The sequence below is a fragment of the Rhinopithecus bieti genome, unplaced genomic scaffold (assembly GCF_001698545.2).
Source record: "Rhinopithecus bieti isolate Rb0 unplaced genomic scaffold, ASM169854v2 scaffold_18620, whole genome shotgun sequence".
Taxonomy (NCBI): domain Eukaryota; kingdom Metazoa; phylum Chordata; class Mammalia; order Primates; family Cercopithecidae; genus Rhinopithecus; species Rhinopithecus bieti.
Window position 1 is genome coordinate 1,700,165 of NW_016809631.1, and position 22,768 is coordinate 1,722,932.

The following is a 22,768-nucleotide window of genomic DNA, read 5'->3' on the forward strand; positions in this document are numbered from 1 at the left end:
AGATGCCTAATAAATGTCTGTTGCATGAACAGATGAACAAGATTTTTCACATTAGAAACTTCTCAACCTAGTAAAAACTCTTCAGAAGTAATCAGAATATAAATGACACAGAAAAAAAGGATGAAAGTCCCACTTGTCTTGCCTTAACGAAATGAAAAGCACTTAGAAGCATTAAGGTGCTTAGCTAGAACAGTAATTGCACACGATGATTTCTGTGTAAAAAAAATCTCATATTAACCTAACCACACTCACTTTGGTTTTTAGGTTAAATAACCTGAAAAGGTTTTCATCATAAATGAATGCTAGTTCAAGAGCATGTAAAAATTTTAACATGACCTTGAAAATACATTTACTTAATTATTTTGGCCTTTCAAAATGCTCAAGATCTATATTTCACAGTAAGGTGGTCATTTATAATTTTGCCATACATATACACACACTCATATAATCCTACAGTTTTGAGAACTGGTACCAGGTTCCCCCTGACATTACAAAAACGCATGACTAACAATATAATTTCAAATTCAAGATAAAGAACAGTCTGTTAAGTTAGAAGGATGTCCCTTTATCAGAAACATTGGGAGCTGATGCATTTAGTTTTCTATAAAACAATTCATCTTTAAAAGCATGATTGCTCTGTTTTGCTGACATGCATACTTATTTTAAAAAGGAGGTGGGCAAAGAAAAAACTTACCCTAAGAATCTAATAGAATCAGTTTGTAGGATTTTAGATTTTATGATGAATATGTGACTTAAAGACATGTCCAAGTTAGTTACACAGGCTTCTTAAAACCACTGTACAATTCTGTTACCATCTTTTATCTACAGTAATACACAAAACTATGTATTTAAAAATAGCCATGATGATATATTACAGAGGAATGTTGATGTCAGGTTTGATTCCTGTCAAGGTAAATGGATTTTATCAAGTACAAACCTGTGATCGACTACTACTGAGAATTCAGGTAAACTAAAATAAATAATGAAGATGTTTACCAGCTTAATCAATTTCAATTATGTTTGCCCGATTTTCTATATATTTTGCCATGATTTTCCTTCTAACCTATGAAATTCAAAAATCTAATCTCTCTTTAAAATATTATGAATTATTTGTCTTAACTCTTTTATTGCTAATTATTTTGTTTTTATATTTTCTTTTTTCTGAATCAACAATGAATGCAATGTTTCTGCTCTGAGTCTTTGAAGAATATTACATAAACAAACACTTGTCTTCAAACTTTTACTTTTAAGAAAAAGATCATACAATTTAAAAGCCATGTGCTTCATTAGCTAGAGTGGGAAAAAAAAATCTTCCCACGCCTTTGATCTAATCTTGTGACTACTATTTCTGTCAGGATATGTGGCTTAGTGATCAAAAGGCTTGACATTATGTGCTCCAATTCCTTCAAAGTCCTCAGTTCAAGTGCTTACCATTCCTTGGGCCAGAATTCTGGAACATTAGATTTTAAGACATTCTTCATGACTAATTTAAATATAATATCACTTTTAACTAAATTTTCACTATTAGCTCCTTTAATGGATCCATCTTCATTAAGTATCTATGAAGATGAATACGAAGAAGTTACCACCCCTTTATTATTGACCTTACTTGTGAAATTAAGCAGAATAACATTCATCAATCATTTTGATTGAAAACTGTGAAAAAGAGAAGCCATACTTTCTCAGTGTCATTACCAATGTCAAGAAAATCAAGGTCACAACAGGTCTTTCCTAGATTGTATTAAGAAATTTATATAGCTGAATTACATCATATTTAGTTTCTAGGTTAATATGAAAAGATGGTAATTTTTCTTTGAAACTTACAAGTACAATCTGCAAATACATAATTTTGAGAATAATTTAATATGTTGACTTCAAGATACAACTATATTCTATGTAAGATACAACTCTATATGTCAATATTTTAAAGAAACGGATCCTTACAAGACCAAAATAACCCACAGGCCACGAGGTTGGTTTTTCCTTTTTTTTTTTTTGTTTAAACAAATGTGCACCACGATGTTTCATCAAGACAAATGCCATGAATGTGAAAGCTGCAGTTTGCAATACACCACATTTAGAACCCAGCGAAGATGAATTAGACAGAGGTGGTAGTCATTCTAATTAAACAATCAGGTAACTTCACAACAAGCTGATTTGCAGCATCAAAAGTGTCCATTTAAGTTTCTTTTTTCTTGATGATCAGAGGGCCCACATTGTCTCCAGTCTCTTCGTTATGTTTTGTGTGAGCCCCATCACAGAATGGGAACTAGGAAGAGAAAGAATGAATGTGAAACATCTAATCTCAAAATCAGTATTATGGTTGGCAGAGTGGAAGGTGATGCTTAATTCACATAACATCACATAAAAGATTTTCTTGGCTGTCTTATATAGGCTTTCTTAAACATCATATGTAAACTATACTACTTAGTAGGAGGAAGAAATTGACTTGAGCATAATACACCCATCATTTATTGAATTTCACTGTGATTTTGATGAGTGTTGAAGGCCTTTTTTATGTTTATATATTAGTTACATTCCTTTCTAGTGAATAGGTCTATTGCCTATTTACTTCTAAGAGTTTAAGTTCATTTATTTAAAATCAATTTGTGGTCAGGCGCAATGGCTCATGCCTGTAGTCTTAACACTTGGGGAGGCTGAGATGGGTGGATCGTTTGAGGTCAGGAGTTCAAGACCAGCCTGGCCAACATGGTGAAACTCTGTCTCTACTAAAAATACAAAAATCAGCCAGGCATGGTGGCGAGTGCCTGTAATCCCAGCTTCTCGGGAGGCTGAAGCTTGAACCTGGGAGGTGGAAGTTGCGCTGAGCCAAGATTGCGCCACTGCACTCCAGTCTTGGTCTCAAAAAATATTAAAAAAAAAAAAAAATCAATTTGCATATTATCCCTTTGTTATTTTTGCAGCCATCTTTCCCAAATCTTTTCATTTTGCTTTTTTTTCATATTCTCAATTTCTCCACTTTCATACAAATATGTCAATATCTCCCTTTTTAACATCATTCATGGAGACAGCTTTCTTCTAGAGATGTGACAAATACAAATTTCCGTTCATTTTCATGATTTCACATTTTAGATATAACTGACATTTTGGTGTCCAGTGGGAGGGAAAGGGACAAAACTAAATCTCTAACACAGTATTTTGCAGAGTGTGGTCCAAAGAAGCTGAATTCTGCAAGACACTCTGATTTGGTTTCATTCTGTGTTTAAAAAACGTATCATATAGCCCATTTGAATCACAGCACACATTATTTTAATTTTGCTATAAAAAACACAATTTTATCCCAGAGTTTCTCAAGGTGACTGGACTATGGACACTTTAAATTTTGATTTCTATTATCATAGCTTTCTGTAGAACACACTTTGCAAATGCTGTTCTAAGATCCTGTTGCTTCAGTATTACTGGAAAGTGTTGCTTCCCACACTAATACCTTTATTCATAATTTTATCAAAATAAATTATACATGTAAAAGCACCTATTTATAGGTTCTATATTATGTTGATCAGCCTACTACACTGGGATATTTGTATTTTAAACATTTCAGTGTTTTGTAGGGCTAGTTTTCCTTCATTATTCATCTCTGTTAACTTTATTAAACTTTATCACTTTATTCCTCTAGATAAGCTTGAGAATGTTTTTTGCCAAGTCTTAATTTCTTTTGTAGTTTTCATTCTTAGATCTCATGTATATTCTGTTAAGACTATTTCTGTCATATTTTTAAACACTATTATAATTAGTTATTTTCATATCTGAGCTCTTGCTATATAAAATCATTTTTGACAAGTGTATCCTTCTCTATTATAAAATGAAAAAATAAGAATTTAATAATATTTTACTTAACTCCTCAGGATTTTACACTTAGAAGGTATAATCATCAGTAATTTTTTTGTTTCTCTATATTTGTATCTTTTATTTCTATTTCATGTCAAATGACTAGAGCTAGCAACTTTACATTAATCTTGGTGTTTTGAATGTATCTGCAATCTAGAATCTAGAGTTTCACTGTTTAGTCTAAGGTACGCTGTTGCTGTTGCTTTGAAGAAGGCTACTCAGAAGAGTAAAGTAAGAGGAGTCTTAGCCTTATGAGTAACAAGTACCTCATTATGTGCAGTGAAGGGAATATAATAGATCAGTGAAACTCGACGATGGTATTTAATCTTAAACTTTGATATCCAAAAGTCTACTCCATGTTAAAGTAATCAAATTTTAATCTATCTGTAAATAATTGCAAGAGGCACTAAATTAGCTAAAAATTACAGAAAAACTCAAGTCATTGGCATATCTTATATTTCCAGATATAAATTCTATCCTGTCATAGAGGGCAGTGTAAATGTAATATATGTAAAGTTTACATTATTTCTCTTTTTGAGGTCAATAAGATGTGGTACACAGTATATTCATATTAGAAACAACCCCTTGATGCAAAAACATATAGTTAAGCTTTCAGTTTTTTCTTGGCATGGATGAGGAAAGAGGCTATAAAAATTAAACTAAAATGTATCCCACAGCAAAATTTCAAAGTGACATATGTTTAATAAACAAACACAGATGATTTTACAGTGAGTATAAAAGTTTACATTGTAAAGATTCTATTTTTATAAATAGCACACACAAAACACTTCACTGTAAATCCACACAGGCTACATTTCTGAAAAATGAAATATTTCTAAATGACTTACTGAAATGGCATGTTTAACTTTTCTTTTTTAATCTTATGTTGAAAATATTAGAAACTAACATTTTCTCAAACTATTTTCTTCCATACACAGAGTAGGAGAGAAATCTATAGAAAAATATCCAAAGAAAATCTTACAAAATATTAAGAAGGTCATATATTGAAAGTGAGAATACACTTTTCTAATCACCCAATTCTGCCTAAAACTGAAATTAGCCTGTTTCTTCATATTCTTAAAAGCAAACACATAAACAAATAAACATTTCTTTAAAAAGCAAGTTTATCCTGGTTATTAGTTAATAAACTTTCATGTGATTAAAGTGTATAAAGCTTTTATGCCTTTAAAATGTAAACTAGGCATATAATTTTGTTCAGAGACATATTTTTTAATGGTACTTTTTATACCACTTAACCCCAGTTACTGCATTATGTGTCTTGCTTTATTTCTGACCTAAGCAGAAAAAGATAATGTGTGGCGGATATACACTTTTTTTAAAGAGATTAAATTAGATTGCACAGTGGTGCAATTGCAGCTCACTGAAGCCTCAATCTCCCAGGCTCAAGTGAGCCTTCCATCTCAGCCTCCTGAGTAGCTAGGACTATAGGTGCATGCCATCCCACTCAATTGATTTCTACATTTTTTTGTGGAGACAATGTTTCACTACATTGCCCGTTACATTCCCAATGTGTTGGAATTACAGGCCTAAGCCACTGTGCCTGGCATTATATACTTTCAAATACAATGTAGGAAGTACAGTAATTTTTACATTAAATAATGTACAAAATGAGAATTTTAGTAACCCTTTTCATTAAAATTTTGAAATTTGTTAAATTGTTTTAAATTATGAAAAAAACACACAAAGAATATTAAATTCAGTTCATGTAGTATTGACACTTAATTTGTTCTAAGATGTCAGTGTTTGTTTATTAACAAATCCTGGAAAAAGTCTATAAACTAAATTTCCTTTATGTCCAGAAAACATCCTTTTATGTTTTTAACCTAATTTGAACACTACAAATCCCAAATATCTTTAAAAGTGGGGAAGAAAAGGTTAGAAGAAGAAGCTGGAATAAAGGTTTAGTAGAAAAAACACTGGAGATCCTTGCTCTCCACCTGGAAAGCTAGCAATGCTGTTTGGATCTTCATAAAAACACAAGATTTCTTTTTAATGGTCCCACATCTCAAGTTACATCTCTGTTTTGAGGGTAATTCAAGGTAGAAATAAATGCTCCTCTTTGACTTATCTCTTCCACCTGAAACAATTTTCTTTTAAAGACTATCTTCCTTCTCTGAACTTTGTACTTTGTATTAGTTTTGATTTTCTGTCCTAAGGAAGTTGCCTGGCACCATTTTGGCTCATTACCATAAACTGTCCAGAAAAATATGCTTGTTTTGGTTGAGAAAGAAAACTGAAGTAATGAGATTTTTTGAGACTACCCTAGAGATTATGACATTTTATACCATTCTTATGTACCTACTTCAGTAAACCTAAGACAGTAACTATAATATGAAATTAAGATTTTTGTAAGACTGTCTTTATGTGGATTGGCCAAGGAATGTCACCAACATTCAGAATATCGTTTTTATGAAGAAAGACTCAGTAAAACCCACTTCTAAGCCATTAACAGGATGATTTCTCTTTTCCCCAATATCCGCCCCTCCCCAACAACAACAACAACAACAACAACAACAAAACAACCCAGGATCAAGCCTACTACCAACGACAAAAGTATCAAACTCAGATCTTACACTGTAAATGAAAGAAAATGAGTCTAAATATGTCCGGTTCCATTTCATTTCAATTTCAGTTGAGCTCCTGATGTTAACTGGGAAGTCTTTCCTCTCTTTCTTCTTAGTCCGTATTCTTTTGCTGTCCTTGTTTGAACTGCCTCCTAGGTGGCCATAATACAACTCAGCAAATGATGTAACCAACCTGAAGTTGCAGGGAGAGGAATCTAGCAATACTACATCCCATAACCTTCCCTCTTACATCAGAGTCCTTTCATCTTTTTGTTTCGAAAGCAAGACTCTCTCTTCCTTTTTAAGGCTGAGTTTCACATCTGTGTTCTTACTCTCATTTCCTTCCAGCCTTTGTCAAGATACCACAGTCTCAAATAGTATTTTTCCCTGTAGTCATTTTAATCATTTCCTCTATACTGGCTCATTTCATTCTCACTTCAAATATGGACAGCCCTTTTGTGAAATACAGTCGGCCCCATCTGTATCTGTGGGTTCCACATCCATGGATTCAACCAACTGCTGATAGAAAATACTCGCTAAAATAATTGTATGGGTAATGAGTATGTACACCTTTTTCCTTGTCATTATTTTCTAAACAATACAGTATAACAACTATTTACATTCACACTGTATTAGATATTATGTGTAATCAAGAGATGATGTAATAATTTAAAGTATACAGGATTATGTGCATAGCTTATAGGCAAATACTGTCATTTTAAATCAGGGGCTTGAGCATTCTTATATTTTGGTATCCATGGGAGGTCCTGGAACCAATCCACGGACACTGAGGGAAGACTGTACTATAAAATAAACCAATTTCTGGTCTGGACACAGTGGCTGACACCTGTAATCCCACCACTCTGGGAGGCCAAGGTGGGTGGATCACTTGAGGTCAGGAGTTCAAGACCAGCCTGGCCAACATGGTGAAACCTCATCTCTACTAAAAATACAAAATTTAGCCAGGCATGGTTGTGCATGCCTGTAATCACAGCTACTCAGGAGGTTGAAGCACGAGGATTGCTTGAAACCAGAAGGTGGAGGCTGCAGTGAGCTGAGATTATGCCACTGTACTCCAGCCTGGGTGACAGAGCGAGACTCTGTCTCAAGAAAAAGAAAAAAAAAGCCAAGCCAATTTCTGAAATATCAGATGACATACCAATGCTGGCAAGAGAAGCACTGGACAAAAGGGAGGGATATGTTTTTAAAAAAAGTAATTTCTGTACATTACTAAGAAATCTGATTCATTGGGATTGAGAAACCTGCTCAAAATGTTACAGACACGTAACAGGTTACTAGTGATTGCACCTTAAGAATGAATTAGAATTGAAGTTTGTATCGCATATAACATTTTTTCCATTGGTAAAATGATGTTTAAATTTTGTCATAAATACAACTGGTTTGTATGAGGGTAAAATTACTGACTATAAACTAAAGGTAGCCACTTAATCAAAGGTATTTATTAGCCTTTGTGAACTGGCATGCAAGTGTGTGACTTGGCACCTGTGTGATAACCTTAGAACCACAGGAATGTGGGGAGTTTCCAAAAGTGTCTGAAGAATATTAACATTTATTGCCGGGCGCGGTGGTTCAAGCCTGTAATCCCAGCACTTTGGGAGGCCGAGACGAGCGGATCACAAGGTCAGGAGATCGAGACCATCCTGGCTAACCCGGTGAAACCCCGTCTCTACTAAAAAAATACAAAAAAAAACTAGCCGGGCGAGGTGGCGGGCGCCTATAGTCCCAGCTACTCGGTGAGGCTGAGGCAGGAGAAAGGCATGAACCCGAAAGGCGGAGCTTGCAGTGAGCTGAGATCTGGCCACTGCACTCCAGTTTGGGTGACAGAGCGAGACTCCGTCTCAAAAAAAAAAAAAAAAAAAGAACATTTGTTAACTTGGATAATATTCAAAGCAAACTGTTAATTGATTAATGCAGGAATAAGTGCCCAAGATGCAATGAAAATTCAGAACTGACAAATTCAAGACACAAAGAGGATCACTAAATGGCATGAAAGATAAGCCAGAGGGGAAAAAAAAGGCATGAGAAAACTGGAAATAAAATGACTGGTCTCATTCCCTCTCCTGAAGTTCACCTACAGGAAATGGCAGTCTCTGGCCTAACCATCTGGAAACTCTAAATTGTAAAATGAAAGAATAATCCTGGAATGTTTTGAATTATAAAGTCTAATAAACATTTACACCACTAGTTTGTGTCCATGGGTGATTCTTCCCAAAATATTTGAGATCTTAGTTCATGAAAGCCCACATTTACTTCATTGGATTCTTTGCCCTCTGGGAAAACCGAATCAAAGCAAACACGCTTTACTTGATCTCAAAGCCAAGTTGTAGTGTTCACTCAAGCAATTATCTTACTTTTCCTTCCATTCACTGTTGCATCTACTGAAAATCTGACATAGACTTCTGTCATTTCTTTGTTAGTTAATTCACACTTTAACTCACTTGGACATAGCTTCTATTCTAATTACTCTGTTGAAATGACACCAAAAGGGCAATTGCTTAATCTGATAGTCTTGTCTATTCACATAGTTGTCTTTGCATAGGCCAATGTTCAGTACTAAATCTTTGAAACTTTTCCCTCTTCTACTTTGAAGCTATGGTATTTTTAGTTTTATTCTAACCTCTCTGGCCCATTCCATCTCCTTAAATGGCTCTTGTGCCCTTTCCAAAATGCAGAAAATTCCCCAAGATTTCATATTTAGCCCTTGATTTTTATCCATATCAAAGATCAGTTGCATTCCTACACTTGACTCATCAGTTTGCTGATCTCTGTCTCCAACCCTGATGTCTCACATTTCACGTTGTCTGCTGTGTATTTCCATTCAACTACCACCTCAAATTTGCTCTCTGAAACAGAACTTATAGCTGTCCTGGAAAATTAGCCTTTCACCTCGAATCTCTTATTTCTGTTAATGGCATAACCCTCTTCTAATCCTACATGCTTAGATCCTTCAATGAGCTTTAGTTTTTCTCCCCTAGTCTTTCACACAGAAGTCAGTGCATTTCGCTGATCCTTTCCCCGAAATGTTTCATGTCTGCTCATTTTTCGCCATTTCCATAGCTAGCACCCTGGTAAAAGTATCATAATTCTATGTTTGAAACCCCTGTCAAGGAGCTCCCATGTCTGGAGTCACAAACTCCTCACACTGTCCTCAAGACTCTCCTTAATTTAGATTTATTCCTTGGGGGGAGGGCAGTACAAGAACCAGACTAGATTCTTTATCCATTTCACCTTTGTTCACAAGTCCTTTCTTGCAGATTTTGAGAGTCTCCAATATATGCAGTTTATTCAAATGCTACCAGTTTTTCTCAGAGCAATTTGACTCCCAAGTATATGACTATGCTTTACCAGAAGATGTGGTCTATTTTTAATTAACACACAAACAAACAAACAAACAAACAAAAGAGACTGGGTCTCACCATGTTGCCCAGGCTGGTCCTGAACTCCGGGCCTCAAGTGATCCTCCTGCCTTGGCCTCTCAAAGTATTAGGATTACAGGTGTGAGCCACTGGATCCAGCCTCATGGTGTAATTTCTTCCTCTTAGCTTCCATTTATTTAGACCACTTACACTGCATGTACTATATACATCTGTGACATCTGTTTTACTCTTTAATGTTTCTCACGCATGCACATATAGTAGATAGCAAATGAACTACTGAAGATCACTGACTAAAGAACTATAAAACTCCAACTTAGAAATTCCACAATTTCTAGATGTATTACTAGATGTATTTATTATTTTCTAGTAACCTCACTAGTACTTATCAACAATTCCAAATTCCAAATGAATAGTGCTCTTCATAATTTGTTGTAATGGGCCTATTAATTTTTGGTTTATATTCAATATACTCATCAAGGAGTTTTTGAACAAAATGGCATAACCTAAGTACTTTATCACTGGATTGTACAACAGCAAACCTATTGGGAGAAAGGAGTGAAATATGCTTTCTACTGTGCGTTCAGTAACCCTTATCTGAAATACTTGGTCATAAGAAAATGAAAAGAAAATGTTTAGGACCAGAAGTTTTGGATTTCAGATTTTTTCAACTTTTGAAATGTTTGCATATGCCTAATGAGGTTATCTCTGGGGATGGGATCCAAGCCTAAACACAAAATTTACTTATGTTTTATATATACCTTATACACGTAGCCTGAAAGTAATTTTTTTTTTTTTGAGATGGAGTCTTGCTCTGTCGCCCAGGCTGGAGTACAGTGGCTAGATCTCGGCTCACGGCAAGCTCCGCCTCCCGGGTTCACGCCTTTCTCCCGCCTCTGCTTCCCAAGTAGCTGGGACTACAGGTGTCTGCCACCACACCCAGCTAACCTTTTGTATTTTTAGTGGAGATGGGGTTTCACCGTGTTAGCCAGGAGCCGATCTCCTGACCCTCGTGATCCACCCGTCTCAGCCTCCCAAAGTGCTGGGATTACAGATGCGAGCCACCACGCCCAGCCGCTTGAAAGTAATTTCATACACTATTTTACACAGTTTTGTGAATGAAACAAAGTTTGTATACAATGAACCATCAGAAAGCAAAGGTGTCACTATCTTAGTCACACATGTGGACAATCTCTGGTTATCTTGCATCACCATCATTCCCGACTACGAATTTATATGCTACTGATAAGCAAACATTTTCTCGCATGTATTCACATGTGAGTACTTAACAGTAAAAAACATACCATACCATTAATTCAGTTAAAAAAAAAAAAGTGCTCCGGGAAATTCAGCAGCATAGTAGCACCACCAGAATACCAACATCAGCAGCTGGGGGGCCTTTTTTCCCTTTGGGTCACTGAATTAACTGTGTCTTGTGTGCCTGTGTTTTGACTTCAACTGGTGAACTGTCACATGAGGTGAGGTGTGGAATTTTCCACTTGTGGTATCATGTCAGTGTTCAAAACATTTCAAATTTTTGAGCCTTTCAGATTTCAAATTTTTGGATTATTTGGATTAGAGAAATCCAAATAAGAAGGTATAGCTTAACCTGTATCTAGTATGTGGCTTCTTCCATATTTGTGACAAGTTATTTGTGAAAATGACCCTCTACTATGGGAAGAGATCCCAAACATAACGTGCTTTCAGAAACAGATACATCATTTTTATTGATTTTTTTGAGGGCCCTTAAACGTCATTTTTTTTTTTTTTGTAAAATCCATTGTATTTTATTTTTTGAGACAGGGTCTCACTCTGTTGCTGGAATGCAGTGTGGTGCAATCACAGCTAACTGCAGCCTCAATCTCCTGGGCTCAAGTGATCTTCCTGCTTCAGTTTCCTGAATAGGTGGGACTACAGATGCATGCCACCATGCCTGGCTATTTTTTTTTTTTAAGAGATGGTCTCACTATGTTGCCCAGGCTGCTCTTGAACTAATGGGCTGAAGTGATCTGCCTCAGCCACCCAAAGTGCTGGGATTACAGGTGTGAGACACCACGCCCTGCTGAAATCCATTTTATTTGAATGCTAAGAGTGGTAGTACAGTGTTTATACCATATTTCTCACAACACACCAGAAATCCCGAAGTCATTCGGTGTACAAATCCTTTTGAGATGCTTGATACAGTATTTTATCAACTGTGGATCACTAGCTGCTATCATGTCTAAAACCTGCAGGTTTCATAGATGACATTTCCAAAAGGGACTTGATAAAACACAATTCTCATATAAGAAAATAAGATTTTAGGATCCTATATTGTTAGATATTTAACTGGAGGAGTTGCAGCTGAAAGAAGGTATAGGACATTTACCAGGTAAGTTTTTACAGGTAATTTTAAAGAAGTTTCTTTTCAAATTTCTAACACTTGTCTTAGTATCTGGTGTTTGAAAGCTCAAAAAAATATTTTACTTCTTTTGCTTCTCTTTGTGATTAGGCTGTATACTTCACTTTCTGAGACAGTGGAAGCTAAGAAATCCTAAGAGCAAATTAAAGGGATTTTTCTCTTTTCTTTGGCCAAGAGTATAGTTAAATCTGCCTGAACTCGATGAAGGTACAATGTAATTCTACTGCATACTGGTTAGATATTTTAGAAAATATATTCCTTTAAGAGTGTATGGAAGACAAAGAAGAATAGGATTCAAAAAAAAAGAAAAGAAAAGAAAAGAAAAGAAAAGAAAAGAAAGAAAGAAAGAAAGAAAGAAAGAAAGAAAGAAAGAAAGAAAGAAAGAGAAAAGGGACATTATAACAGGTTAGGTGTGGTGGCTTATGCCTGTAATCCCAGCTACTCGGTGGTTGAGGCACAAGAATCGCTTGAACCCAGAGGTGGAGGTTGCAGTGAGCCGAGATCCCACCACTGCACTCCAACCTGGATGACAGAATAGACTCTGTCTCAACAACAACAAAAAAGGGATATCATAACAATATCTGGTGATACAAGTCTGATAGAATAATTTAAAAAGAAATATAACATTTAAAATGGTACTGTATGAAGAAATGGCTTTCCTCACCTTTTTGGACCTCCAACAACGGCAGTACACAGCTTTATCTCCCAAATCCTCCATGTCAAAAGCATGTACTATCTTGGGGTTGTCTTTCTGGATGTGAAGGTTTATCATAGCTTTATTTCGATGATCTTTAACATAAAATCTTTTGTAAGCTAGATAACCAATTGCAGCTGTCCCAGCAGCAATGGTAACTGCTGCGATCCATTCAACTAGAGCAGGGAAGGAAAAAAATAATTATCAAAACCAAAATATACACTAATAATATCACATGAATGTTCAGAAAATCCAGTTTTTGAGTATTAAGCATCCTAATAGTCCAAGGTTTTTAATGTTAACAAAATGACCAGAAAACACTGGTATAATAGTCCTTTGTTATGACTTTCCCTGGCCCTTACTGAAGCAATTGTGTATTTTCTGCTGAGTGATGACAGCTACATTAAGAAGAAGAAACTTAAAACTATTATTTTAGAGCCGGAGTTAAAAAAAACCCAAAGCTCAATAATCATTTAAAAAGTGTTTATAAGTAGATTTTAAATAACATGTGAACTTGCAGGTACTTATTGCTTAAAAAAAAGAAAAAGCCCTGAAACATAAAAATTCAGATTACAAATAACATTTTGTTATGTTAACAAAATGACTCATTTGAGTTTAAATAGTAAGATCCCTTAGTGATTTTAAATGATTTAATATTACCAAAACTCACTTGCAACTATTGGCAGAAATTATAGAGAAATGATACCCAAGCACAACAAAACAAAACACCTTAATGCTTAAACACTCAAAGAAATATATGTAGCAGTGAGTTCCAGTTCAAATTCATTCTTTCATTCAAAGTCCTTTAAATTTCAAAGGTTTTTCTCATTAAATAAAAATCAGATGTTCTAACTCATTTTGTAGAAAACATGATTAATATAAGTATAGTATATTCTCTTAAATAAATCTCAAATTATCTTAATTTCTAAAACATTCATTTTTAAATTTAATGGCATTTGTTCTGCTTTCTAATAATAAAAAAAACTGTTTGACTAACAAGCCATCTAGTTATTCTTTTCAAGCAGCTTTTCAAGTCTTTAGAAACCCAAGGGCTTAACAACTACCCCAGCTCCAGGCAATGTTGGAGAGAAGAAAGTTCTGCATAATCTGGTTAGCCTCAGCCTCAGAGGAGAGTTGTCTATTCCCAGCATGGAGTGGGCTGCAGGAAGAAGTTGAACAGGGGTCAGGATAAACACACTGGACTCCTTCCCAGCACTTCCTGAGTCAGATCTTCAGTGTTTCAAATAAGTTCCCAGACTATCAAATAAAACCCTAGAGAGATAAGTACAAAAAAACACATTCCAAGGCCAAATAAAAACACATAATGAATAATTAGTTGTATAGTTTACTTGCACTATTGAGTCAAATTTCTTATTTCACCATACCTAATAGTGCATTACATAAAACTGGAGCTCAGTCTTCTAAAACTGTAATAGAAAGGATCATTCTCAGTCTCTTGTATATTTGGTCTTCTTTTCTAGTTTATTTAATAATTTAGACTTTATCTAAATTATTCCTGCATTTTGCTCATCTCGTAAGAGAGCATAATTTCCGTCTCTTCTGGTTTATCCTCACTTTCTAATTAACGTGTTCCTTGGATTTTATTTTCAACCACGGTAGTACTTTTCTTAACAAATTAATTTATACTGTTGTCCTTGCCATAACATTTCCATTCTTTCTTGCTATAATTCCCTAATAGACATTAACATTTCGTCTTTCCCAGGTCCTGCATGACTGAGAAGACAAGTTAATATATCATCTGACAGCTTCAAACCTTTGGCTTCATCAGAAGACGTTTTTTAAGTAGGTACACATTATGTGTAGATTTATCTCAAATTTTAGTGCCACTTCATGGCATTACCCTGTGGTTATTCCAAGCAGATCTGCAACTTTGCTATGACTTCTAGCTAGATTCATGATCTTCCTTTCTAATGTTATTTACCATGGAACTTTCTTGAGAAAACATTCCCTCTGCCAGGAGCTGCAGCAATCCACTTCTTAGCTAATGGAAAGCCACTCTGAATAGCTAATGTATCTATCACAAAATGGGCTAAAATGATGCTTTGCATACTATATGCACCGTAACATTTGCTGAACATCGTCTTTAGTACAAACCTAAAGGGGGGCAATATCCTAAAAGACTAAAATAACTTCCTTAATGCCGTCGATTTTAGTTACACTTTACTTTTTAGGTGAATTATAAAGTACTTCATGACATATTTGTTGGGATGGCACCCGCATATTGCAGAAAGTCCTGAGAGATCCAAAGAACTACATTGGCTAGTATTAATTTGTTTCATGATCTAAAAAGAGAATACTATAGGAATTTCTACTTGAAACCCATCATGATAAGTGAAAACAATCTCTCCTAGTCATTAAAACATTCTTCTTGCATTTTTTTTCTCATATAATTTACCAACTGCACCCACAGGTGACTTTTCTTTTTAAGCTTCACCTCCCTTGGATTTTGTGATGGTGGGAGAGATGACAGAATAACTGACATGGAAAAGGGGTAACACCAAAGGCATCATTGAAAGAAATGGAAACTGACTCCAGATCCCCAAGATTAGCTGCCCCATGGGGGCATCAAAACACACATGGGGAATCAAAACACACACTTTGTGCTCTACCCCCTACTCCCCAGCAAGGGTCACTTATGACCCTGTGCAAATGTCACAGTACCATGTGCTCGAGCAAAATAGCTTTGTATTTGCTCTGAGGTCTTGAGAAAACAATTCCCATTTCTTTTTTTTCCCTTCCCAAATTCTAATTCTCTAATCTCATTAGGGACAAATGCAATAGTTCTCAGAAGTTTAAAAAAAAAAAAAAGTTGCTATTTTATCATTTCATGACTGCAGCCTGAATCAGTCTTTTCTGGCAAAAAGCTGTGGATGCCACTGACAACTCTAAAGGAAAAGGAAATTATACATAGATGGATATTTCTGTTGGCACCTTTCAGATACTGGTTCAGACTTGGGATCTAGAAAAATCCTGAGCATTCTTTGTTTTTCTCTTTTTTTGGAGACAGAGTTTCTACTGCCCAACCTAGGGTATAGTGGCGTGATCCCGGCTAAACCTCCAACTCCCAGGTTCAAGCGATTCTCCTGCCTCAGCCTCCTGAGTAGCTGGGATAACAGGTATGCACCACTACGCCTGGCTAATTTTTTGTAATTTTTTTTTTTTTTTTTTTTTTTAGTAGAGACGGGGTTTTACCATGTTGGCCAGGCTGGTCTTGAACTCTTGGCCGCAAGTGATCCACCAACTTCGGCCTCCCAAAGTGCTGGGATTACAGGTGTGAGCCATGACACCCAGCCCCTGAGCATTATTTCTCCCTCTTCTGGATCTCCCTCACGTTTTTTTTTTTTTTTTTGAGATGGAGTCTTGCTTTGTTGCCCAGGCTGGAGTGCAATGGCACAATCTCAGCTCACTGCAACCTCCGCCTCCCGGGTTCAAGCAATTCTCCTCCCTCAGCCTCCCGAATAGCTGGGATTATAGGCGCCCACCACCACGCTGGCTAATTTTTGAATTTTTAGTAGAGACGGGGTTTCACCATGTTGGCCAGGCTGGTCTTGAACTCCTGACCTCAGGTGATCCGCCTGCCTTGGACTCCCAAAGTGCTGGGATTACAGGCATGAGCCACCATGCCTGGCCCTCACTTTTCTTTTCTATAGACATTTCTCAAGGAACAGTTAATTCCTGTAGTTAGGTCAAACCCCACCCTACCAGACCTTGTGTAACCTGCTTTGTATCTACACAAATACCATTAAAGATCACAAATGTTGAGAAAGGTAACACTTCTAATAATTTCTAAATAATCCTCCCATTTGCTTATTCTTCCATTGGCGTACTATTGTATAATACTTGGTTTTCTCTTTAAAATTATTCAGAGAGAGAGAAAACATGGACTTGTTCCCAAACTCAACAGCCTTGTTTATAACCCAATCTTTGGCTTTTTTTGTTTTTTCTTTTTTACCGTGAGCATTATTTTGCTTTAACTCAGAAATCTCTCTCAGCTTCTTTTACCTTAGCCCCTTTTCTGCTCTAAACTGCCCTCTCCAGCCAACCATCAACTGCCATAGAATCATGTTTCTCCTCTTCTGTCAGGAGAGGGGGAGGGGAGCTGTGTTTAAACTCTTCCTTCCCTTAGATCTCCCATAGGCTGGCAGGCTGTGCCTGGTAATTTTTTTTTTTTTCTCAAGGCCTGGCATATAAGTGGTATTCAATAATGTTGGTTGAGTCAAAAGAAATAATGGATGACTACTTTAAATTTGCAATTACTATGTGCAATTTTTCTGTCCTTACACTGCATTGCTCTTACACTAAATGACTTATCTTTACCTTCGTCTTAACCTGCTGTATTAGGGTGTGGAATTTACTCTCTGATACATATATTAAAAACAAACAAACAAACAAAAAACTTCGGGCAAATGTAAGAAGCTATGTTTAAAAAAACTTTATTATGGACCATTTCAGACACACACAGGGAATACTATAATGAACCCCATTTACCCTCAACTAGCTCTAACAACCATCAATTTGGCCAATCTATAGCTCCAAACTCCCCCCTTATTTTTCTTTCTTTTTTTTTTTTTTTTTGAGACAGAGTCTTACATCGTTGCCCAGGCTAGAGTGCAGTGGCGTGATCTCAGCTCACCGCAACCTCTGCCTCCCAGGTTCAAGCAATTCTCGTGCCTCAGCCACCCGAGTAGCTGGGACTACAGGTATGTGCCACCATGCCTGGCTAATTTTTTGTATTTTTAGTAGAGATGGGGTTTCATCATGTTGTCCAGACTGATCTCAAACTTCTGACCTCATGATCTGCCTGTCTCGGCCTCCCAAAGTGCTGGGATTACAGGCGTGAGCCACCGCGCCCAGCCCTCTTATTTTTCATTTATTGTTTATAACTTACAGGAGCTATCCCCTTTATTTTCAGTATGATCCATACATTCCTTTTCAGACAAAAACAAACCCTTAAATAGTGACTTTAAATGACTTGGTGAATTTAGTGAACCAAAACAATATTCTCCTATGTTGAGGTTAAATTAATTAGAAAATTAGTTTCAATAAAATACACAAGAATATAAAAGAATAAGAATTTATGAAAGTAATTTTGGTTACAAGCATTGTAATGATCAGGGTTTGGGATAGATAATGAAATACAAGATGAAGAGACAAATCCCTATGTTGCAACTTGAGGGTAAATTAAAAAAAAGTGATTTCAGGGGAAGGCAGGTTAAGGAAGCCCTTTTAAAATTATCTAGTTTAGTTGGGTTTTTTTTTTTTTTTTTTAAGATGAGGGTGAATTATGATTGACTTTAGGCTGAAGAGAAGAAAATCTTCATGAGGCACTAAATATTTACGAGCAACAGGTATCATTGAGGCAAAGATTTAAGCAAAATAAAATGGCATCTGGAGGGCATGGAGAGAGAACAGCCTAAGAGTTAACATCTTCCTTGCAAACAGAAGGGAAAGGGTTAAGGGTGAAAGCAATCAGTGAGTGCTAGAATTATCAAGGAGCAGGATGATGTTCAGAAAGGTCATCTATTTGGATATGAGGAAGAATCATAAGAGACTGGACAAGTAGGCAGTGAAGGCCACTTAGTACTAGAAAATATAATAAACTAATGGTCTTATCGACCATACTGGTATCAAGAGCTATCTCAGTGATGAGGATCTTAAGAGTATTTCAGTTCCAATCATTCATTCTCATTGCCTCTGTGTAATTCCAGTCCTGGCCTGGTCCCCGTAAAATTTTATTTATAAACTACCTTTTATTTTTCTTCTGAAGATGAACAAGAGTTATGCATATATGTACACACTTTATATTTAACATATATTTATATAGTGCTTACCATTGTCACATACCATTCTAAGCCCTTTATAATTACAAATTCATTTAATTGAGAAGAGACATGATATCTTCCCCTCAATTAAAAGATCTAAATTGCTTTTCAATCTGTAGGAATAAATTTGGTTTAAAGTTTGAGAGTAGAACCAAACTTGTGTGATCTAAACATTAAAAGTTAAATCACTTTGACATTCTCTGTCCCTACCCTGCCTACCTATTACTATATTGAGGAGGGAAGTGTTGATAGAAGAGATTTACACAGGCCTCTCCCTACAGTCCTCATGACAACCTGTATGCTTTTTGGTGAAATAAAAAAGTAGTCATGGCAGGGTGTGGTGTCTCACATACGTAATCCCAGCACTTCGGGAAGCCAGGGGACCAAGGAGAAAGGACGGCTTGAGCCCAGGAGTTCAAAGTTGCAGTGAGCTATGATCACAACACTGTACTCCAGCTTGGGCCACTGAGTGAGACTCTGTCTCAAAAAATAGATAGTAGTCACTCCTCATAACAAAGCTGAATACTTCCAGTTGAAGCCAATAACCTACTTCAGTGATTTCCTATTCCTTAGGCAATGGAAAATGATTGGGAAAGTTGCCTTTGAATTCCTCTATGGTTAGACTTGAAAAACAAAACAAAACAAAAAAACTTGTTTAAAAAAGAAATCTTGCAGACTAGCCTGCAGATAGTGGTAAGTCCTAGAGGTTCACCTGTTTCACATTTCAATATGCAAACTAAATAACGTTTAGTGTTCATGTACATAAAATGATCCCACATTTTAAACACACATTGTGGAATCTTTTGGTCCACCTCAAACATGTGCAGTCTTCCTGTAAAATTAAAAATATCAGCGGCACAAGTCACACGAACATCTCATTTCACAAGTCTTACTCCCAAGAGAACATAGTTTTCCAAAAAACAAAAACAAAAATCACACCCTATTTTAAATGCACCAAGCTGCCTCTATTAAAAAAAGTCTCAAGATAAGTATCCTTTAAAATAATTTTTGCAAATAATAATCTCTGTATCATTAGTAACTTCGAAATGTCATGGAATATCACCCTTACTTAGCCAGGTAAATTTTGTCAACAGAAGTGGAACTCTTCAATTTTTGGAAACTACCTATTAAAAAAGTAGGGCTCAAGTTAGTAGGGACTTTACATTACCTGGCACTACAGATGCTCAATATTTACTGAACGTATTTTTAATTAACCTCTGGACAATCTCTTTGCCTTTACTCAAAACCTTGCGAAGTTGTGTTTTATAGAGGGGCAAAGATCACACATACCGTGTGTCTGGTACACAGTATTATATCAACAACTATAACATCACCAAGAATGGTTATAAAGTGAAACTCCACACTAAATGACTGCTTCTAAAGTCTCCTAATTTTATCATAAGGGACTTTCTGAGAAATACTGTTTCCAAACGCTAACTACTAGCATAGGGGAAAGAAGACTCAGAAACCTGAAGGTTCAACGAACGCGGGTTTCAATCCATTATCCTGGACTGCTGCCACCGAGTGCCAGATGCCAGGGGCATAACAAAAAACTGGGAAAACTGAAGACCTCGGATTGGGTTTCATCCCTGGAAAAAAAAATCTGCAAAACTAAGATGTGATTAGTCATGCAATGCTTCAGGATTCCAGGAAATCGACGTTGTGGCCCGACGCTGACTGAAACAGGAGAAGGGTAAACAGGTTTGCTGTTGTTTTCTCCCACCTTTCCTTCTTTTCCCGGCTCTGTGACTTAAGGATATGAAGGCGTCTTAGAAGAGAAGATGGAAAGCTAGCGGCGCGGTCATTAGGTGTTACGGTTTGGCTAGTTGGGGGAAACGTGGACTCTGGTCTGGCATGGCCCCAAACCATCAATCCATCCCTGACCTCGCCCCCTTTCCCTATCCGGGCCGGAGCTCGCAGTCGGGCCGAGCACTTGCCCTTCTGCATCTCAAGGTTATAGGACCAGCGGGCGCCTACGGCAGTGGTAAAACAACCCAGCTGAGCTGCGGGCGCAGCAAACGGTGAGCCTCACCAGCCTCACCCGCTCCCAGGCCCCACTTCACCTCGTACGCTGGAACTGGAAGTCAGACTCATGGCGCCGTCGCTTGCAAGGCGTGTGCACTAGGATACCGAGCACAAACGGGTTCGCGCGGCCGGCGAGACTAAAGGTGCCAGCGCCGTACTAAGGGCACCGACTTTGCGCTGCTACCGCGCAGGCGCCGCGGCGGGTCGTAAGCACGTGTGTGAGCTCGACCCTGGTAGGTGCTGAGCATGCGTGGAGCTGTGCCCTGGGCCTTAAGGAAGTCTGGACTCCAGATTTTGACAGCCACCGGAGCGGGGACGAGGAAAAGACTTAGGTAGCAACAGAGTTTGCGCAACGCCGAGGGGCGCGGCCCTGAAGCGGAGGGGCAGGGCCCTGGGATTAGGGAATCCAGGCCAGATTTTACGTCTCTTCCAGGTGTGTGGGCTTCTGGGGGCAGAGACAGGTGTTAATAGGACACTTACTTTAATCGGATACCTAAGATTTGACCCCAGTTTTTCTTGCTTGGGGCTTGTGACGATTTACCTTCAAGGCCAGGTCCAGCTTTTATATAACACGCCAGTGGCGGACATACAGCAATCAATGACTGAGTCCCATTCCAGAACCTCCCTTAGCTACCGGTGTCCATCCCTTTCTCCTGCTTTTGATATAATTATCTACTCAGGACCTTGGAACCTGCACTGTCTTAAAGGTCGAGTTGGAGAGAGAAAAAACTTGCTCCTTTCTTTAAACAACGTGTTCACTTAAAAAAAAATTAGGATTTTTCTCTTTTACAGTCTGAAATTAGTGTCGGTTCCAATTTTATTTTATTTTTATATGTTTTATTTTTTGGTAAGAGGGGTTTAGAGACAGCAATCCGGGGAGGGGGGCTGAGATTAACTAGAAGGGTATTTTGAAGGCGCATCTTCTAATAAGCTGCCTGCTTTAACTTCTGTTGTTTTTGTGCGGGGTGGGAGTTGAGTGCAGTTAGGGGTGGCCTTTAGAGCCACCCTTGGTAATGCTAGTGCCTTGCAATTCTAATGCCGCACTGCTCCGCACACTTGGAAGTCCCTGGCTTCTCTGAGCTGACGCGCTGAGAAGCGTGTTGAATGAATGAAGCCACAGCAGCACGCGTGACTTCGAAATGCCCGCGAGGTTGGGGTGAGAAGGAACACGAGTGCGCTCGCCCCATCCCTGCTCGCCGTCGCCAGGTCCCGGCAGCGCCGCGCGCCTTCCCATCTGATGGCCGGGGGGTGTCCTGTCGGACGACCTCTGGGCATGCTCAGTAGCGGCGGTGCGGGCGGCGCTGACGCGCGCGCGGCAGCTGAGGGGACTGGAGGACGGCGGGAGGGGGCGGGGGCGCAGGAGGTGGGGCCGCCGTCGCCGTCAGGGCCCCAGGGAGCGCGGGGCGCCGCTGCTGCTGCTCTTCGGCTCGGTTCTGTCTACCGGGCAGCGCCTGGGCCAGCGGCTGCGGCGGCAGAGAAGCAGGAGCGGGAGCCGCGCTCCGCCGAGAGTTGGGCAGAGGAGCGCCCGCGTCCCCACGGCGTCATGGGCCCCCTCCCCAGGCCTCAGCGGGCACCAGCCGCGGGAACCCCCGGGCCTCCTCGCGCCCTAGCCTGAGCGACCCCCGGGTTCTCCGGCGCTCCCTCCCTTGCCCTGTTTTTTTCCCTGCTCTCGCTGCCGCTACCGCTTCTGTTCTCCGTTATGGCAACAGAGCCACCATCCCCCCTCCGGGTCGAGGCGCCGGGTCCCCCAGAAATGCGGACCCCACCGGCGATCGAGGCCACCCCTGAGGGCACACCGCAGCCGGCGGGCGGCAGACTCCGCTTCCTCAACGGCTGCGTACCCCTCTCGCATCAGGTGGCCGGGCACATGTACGGGAAGGACAAAGTGGGTAAGTGGGGGTGGCACGGGGTTCGCCGCTCCCCTTCCGCCTCCGCGAACCCCCTGCCAGCCGAGGCAGCCTGGCGCTCCCGGGCCC

The 22,768-nt window shown here is 38.6% G+C and overlaps 2 protein-coding genes across 10 annotated transcripts in view; one reads left to right on the forward strand and one right to left on the reverse strand.

Moving 5' to 3' along the window:
• Positions 1-252: 252 nt before the first annotated feature.
• Positions 253-21,076, reverse strand: CISD1 (CDGSH iron sulfur domain 1). Of its 8 annotated transcripts, none has more exons than XM_017889905.1 (4): positions 20,831-21,015; positions 13,989-14,196; positions 12,895-13,100; positions 253-2,269 (listed from the first exon to the last, which is right to left on the reverse strand). In XM_017889905.1, the coding sequence occupies exons 2-4, from the start codon at positions 14,026-14,028 to the stop codon at positions 2,180-2,182; spliced, it is 336 nt and encodes a 111-aa protein (XP_017745394.1). In that variant the 5' UTR covers positions 14,029-14,196; positions 20,831-21,015; the 3' UTR covers positions 253-2,179. The 8 variants fall into 8 exon arrangements, with proteins under 8 accessions (XP_017745394.1, XP_017745392.1, XP_017745399.1 ...); XM_017889903.1 differs by lacking the exon at positions 20,831-21,015 and adding an exon at positions 16,948-17,030 and having other exon boundaries at positions 13,989-14,083; XM_017889910.1 differs by lacking the exon at positions 20,831-21,015 and adding an exon at positions 16,948-17,024 and having other exon boundaries at positions 13,922-14,083.
• Positions 21,077-22,135: 1,059 nt separating this feature from the next.
• IPMK (inositol polyphosphate multikinase) overlaps positions 22,136-22,768 on the forward strand; it is a 77,438-nt gene continuing 76,805 nt past the window's right edge. For both annotated transcript variants that reach the window (XM_017889901.1, XM_017889902.1), the window contains exon 1: positions 22,136-22,681. In XM_017889901.1, the coding sequence (XP_017745390.1) occupies positions 22,492-22,681 (190 nt within the window). In that variant the 5' untranslated portion in view covers positions 22,136-22,491. The remainder of the gene's footprint in view (positions 22,682-22,768) is intronic.

Bases quoted from the DNA above. Each gene is read 5' to 3' on its own strand.
- CISD1 (XM_017889903.1), bottom strand. From the start codon at position 17,009: ATGATTCTATGGCAGTTGATGGTTGGCTGGAGAGGGCAGTTTAGAGCA. The intron at 14,084-16,947 runs GTAAAAGAAGCT...TTCTTCCTGCAG, and splicing joins AGAGCAGAAAAGGGGCTAAG to CCCACTCCATGCTGGGAATA. The intron at 2,270-12,894 runs GTGAGGAAAGCC...TTCTCTTCCTAG, and splicing joins GTTGTTGGAGGTCCAAAAAG to TTCCCATTCTGTGATGGGGC.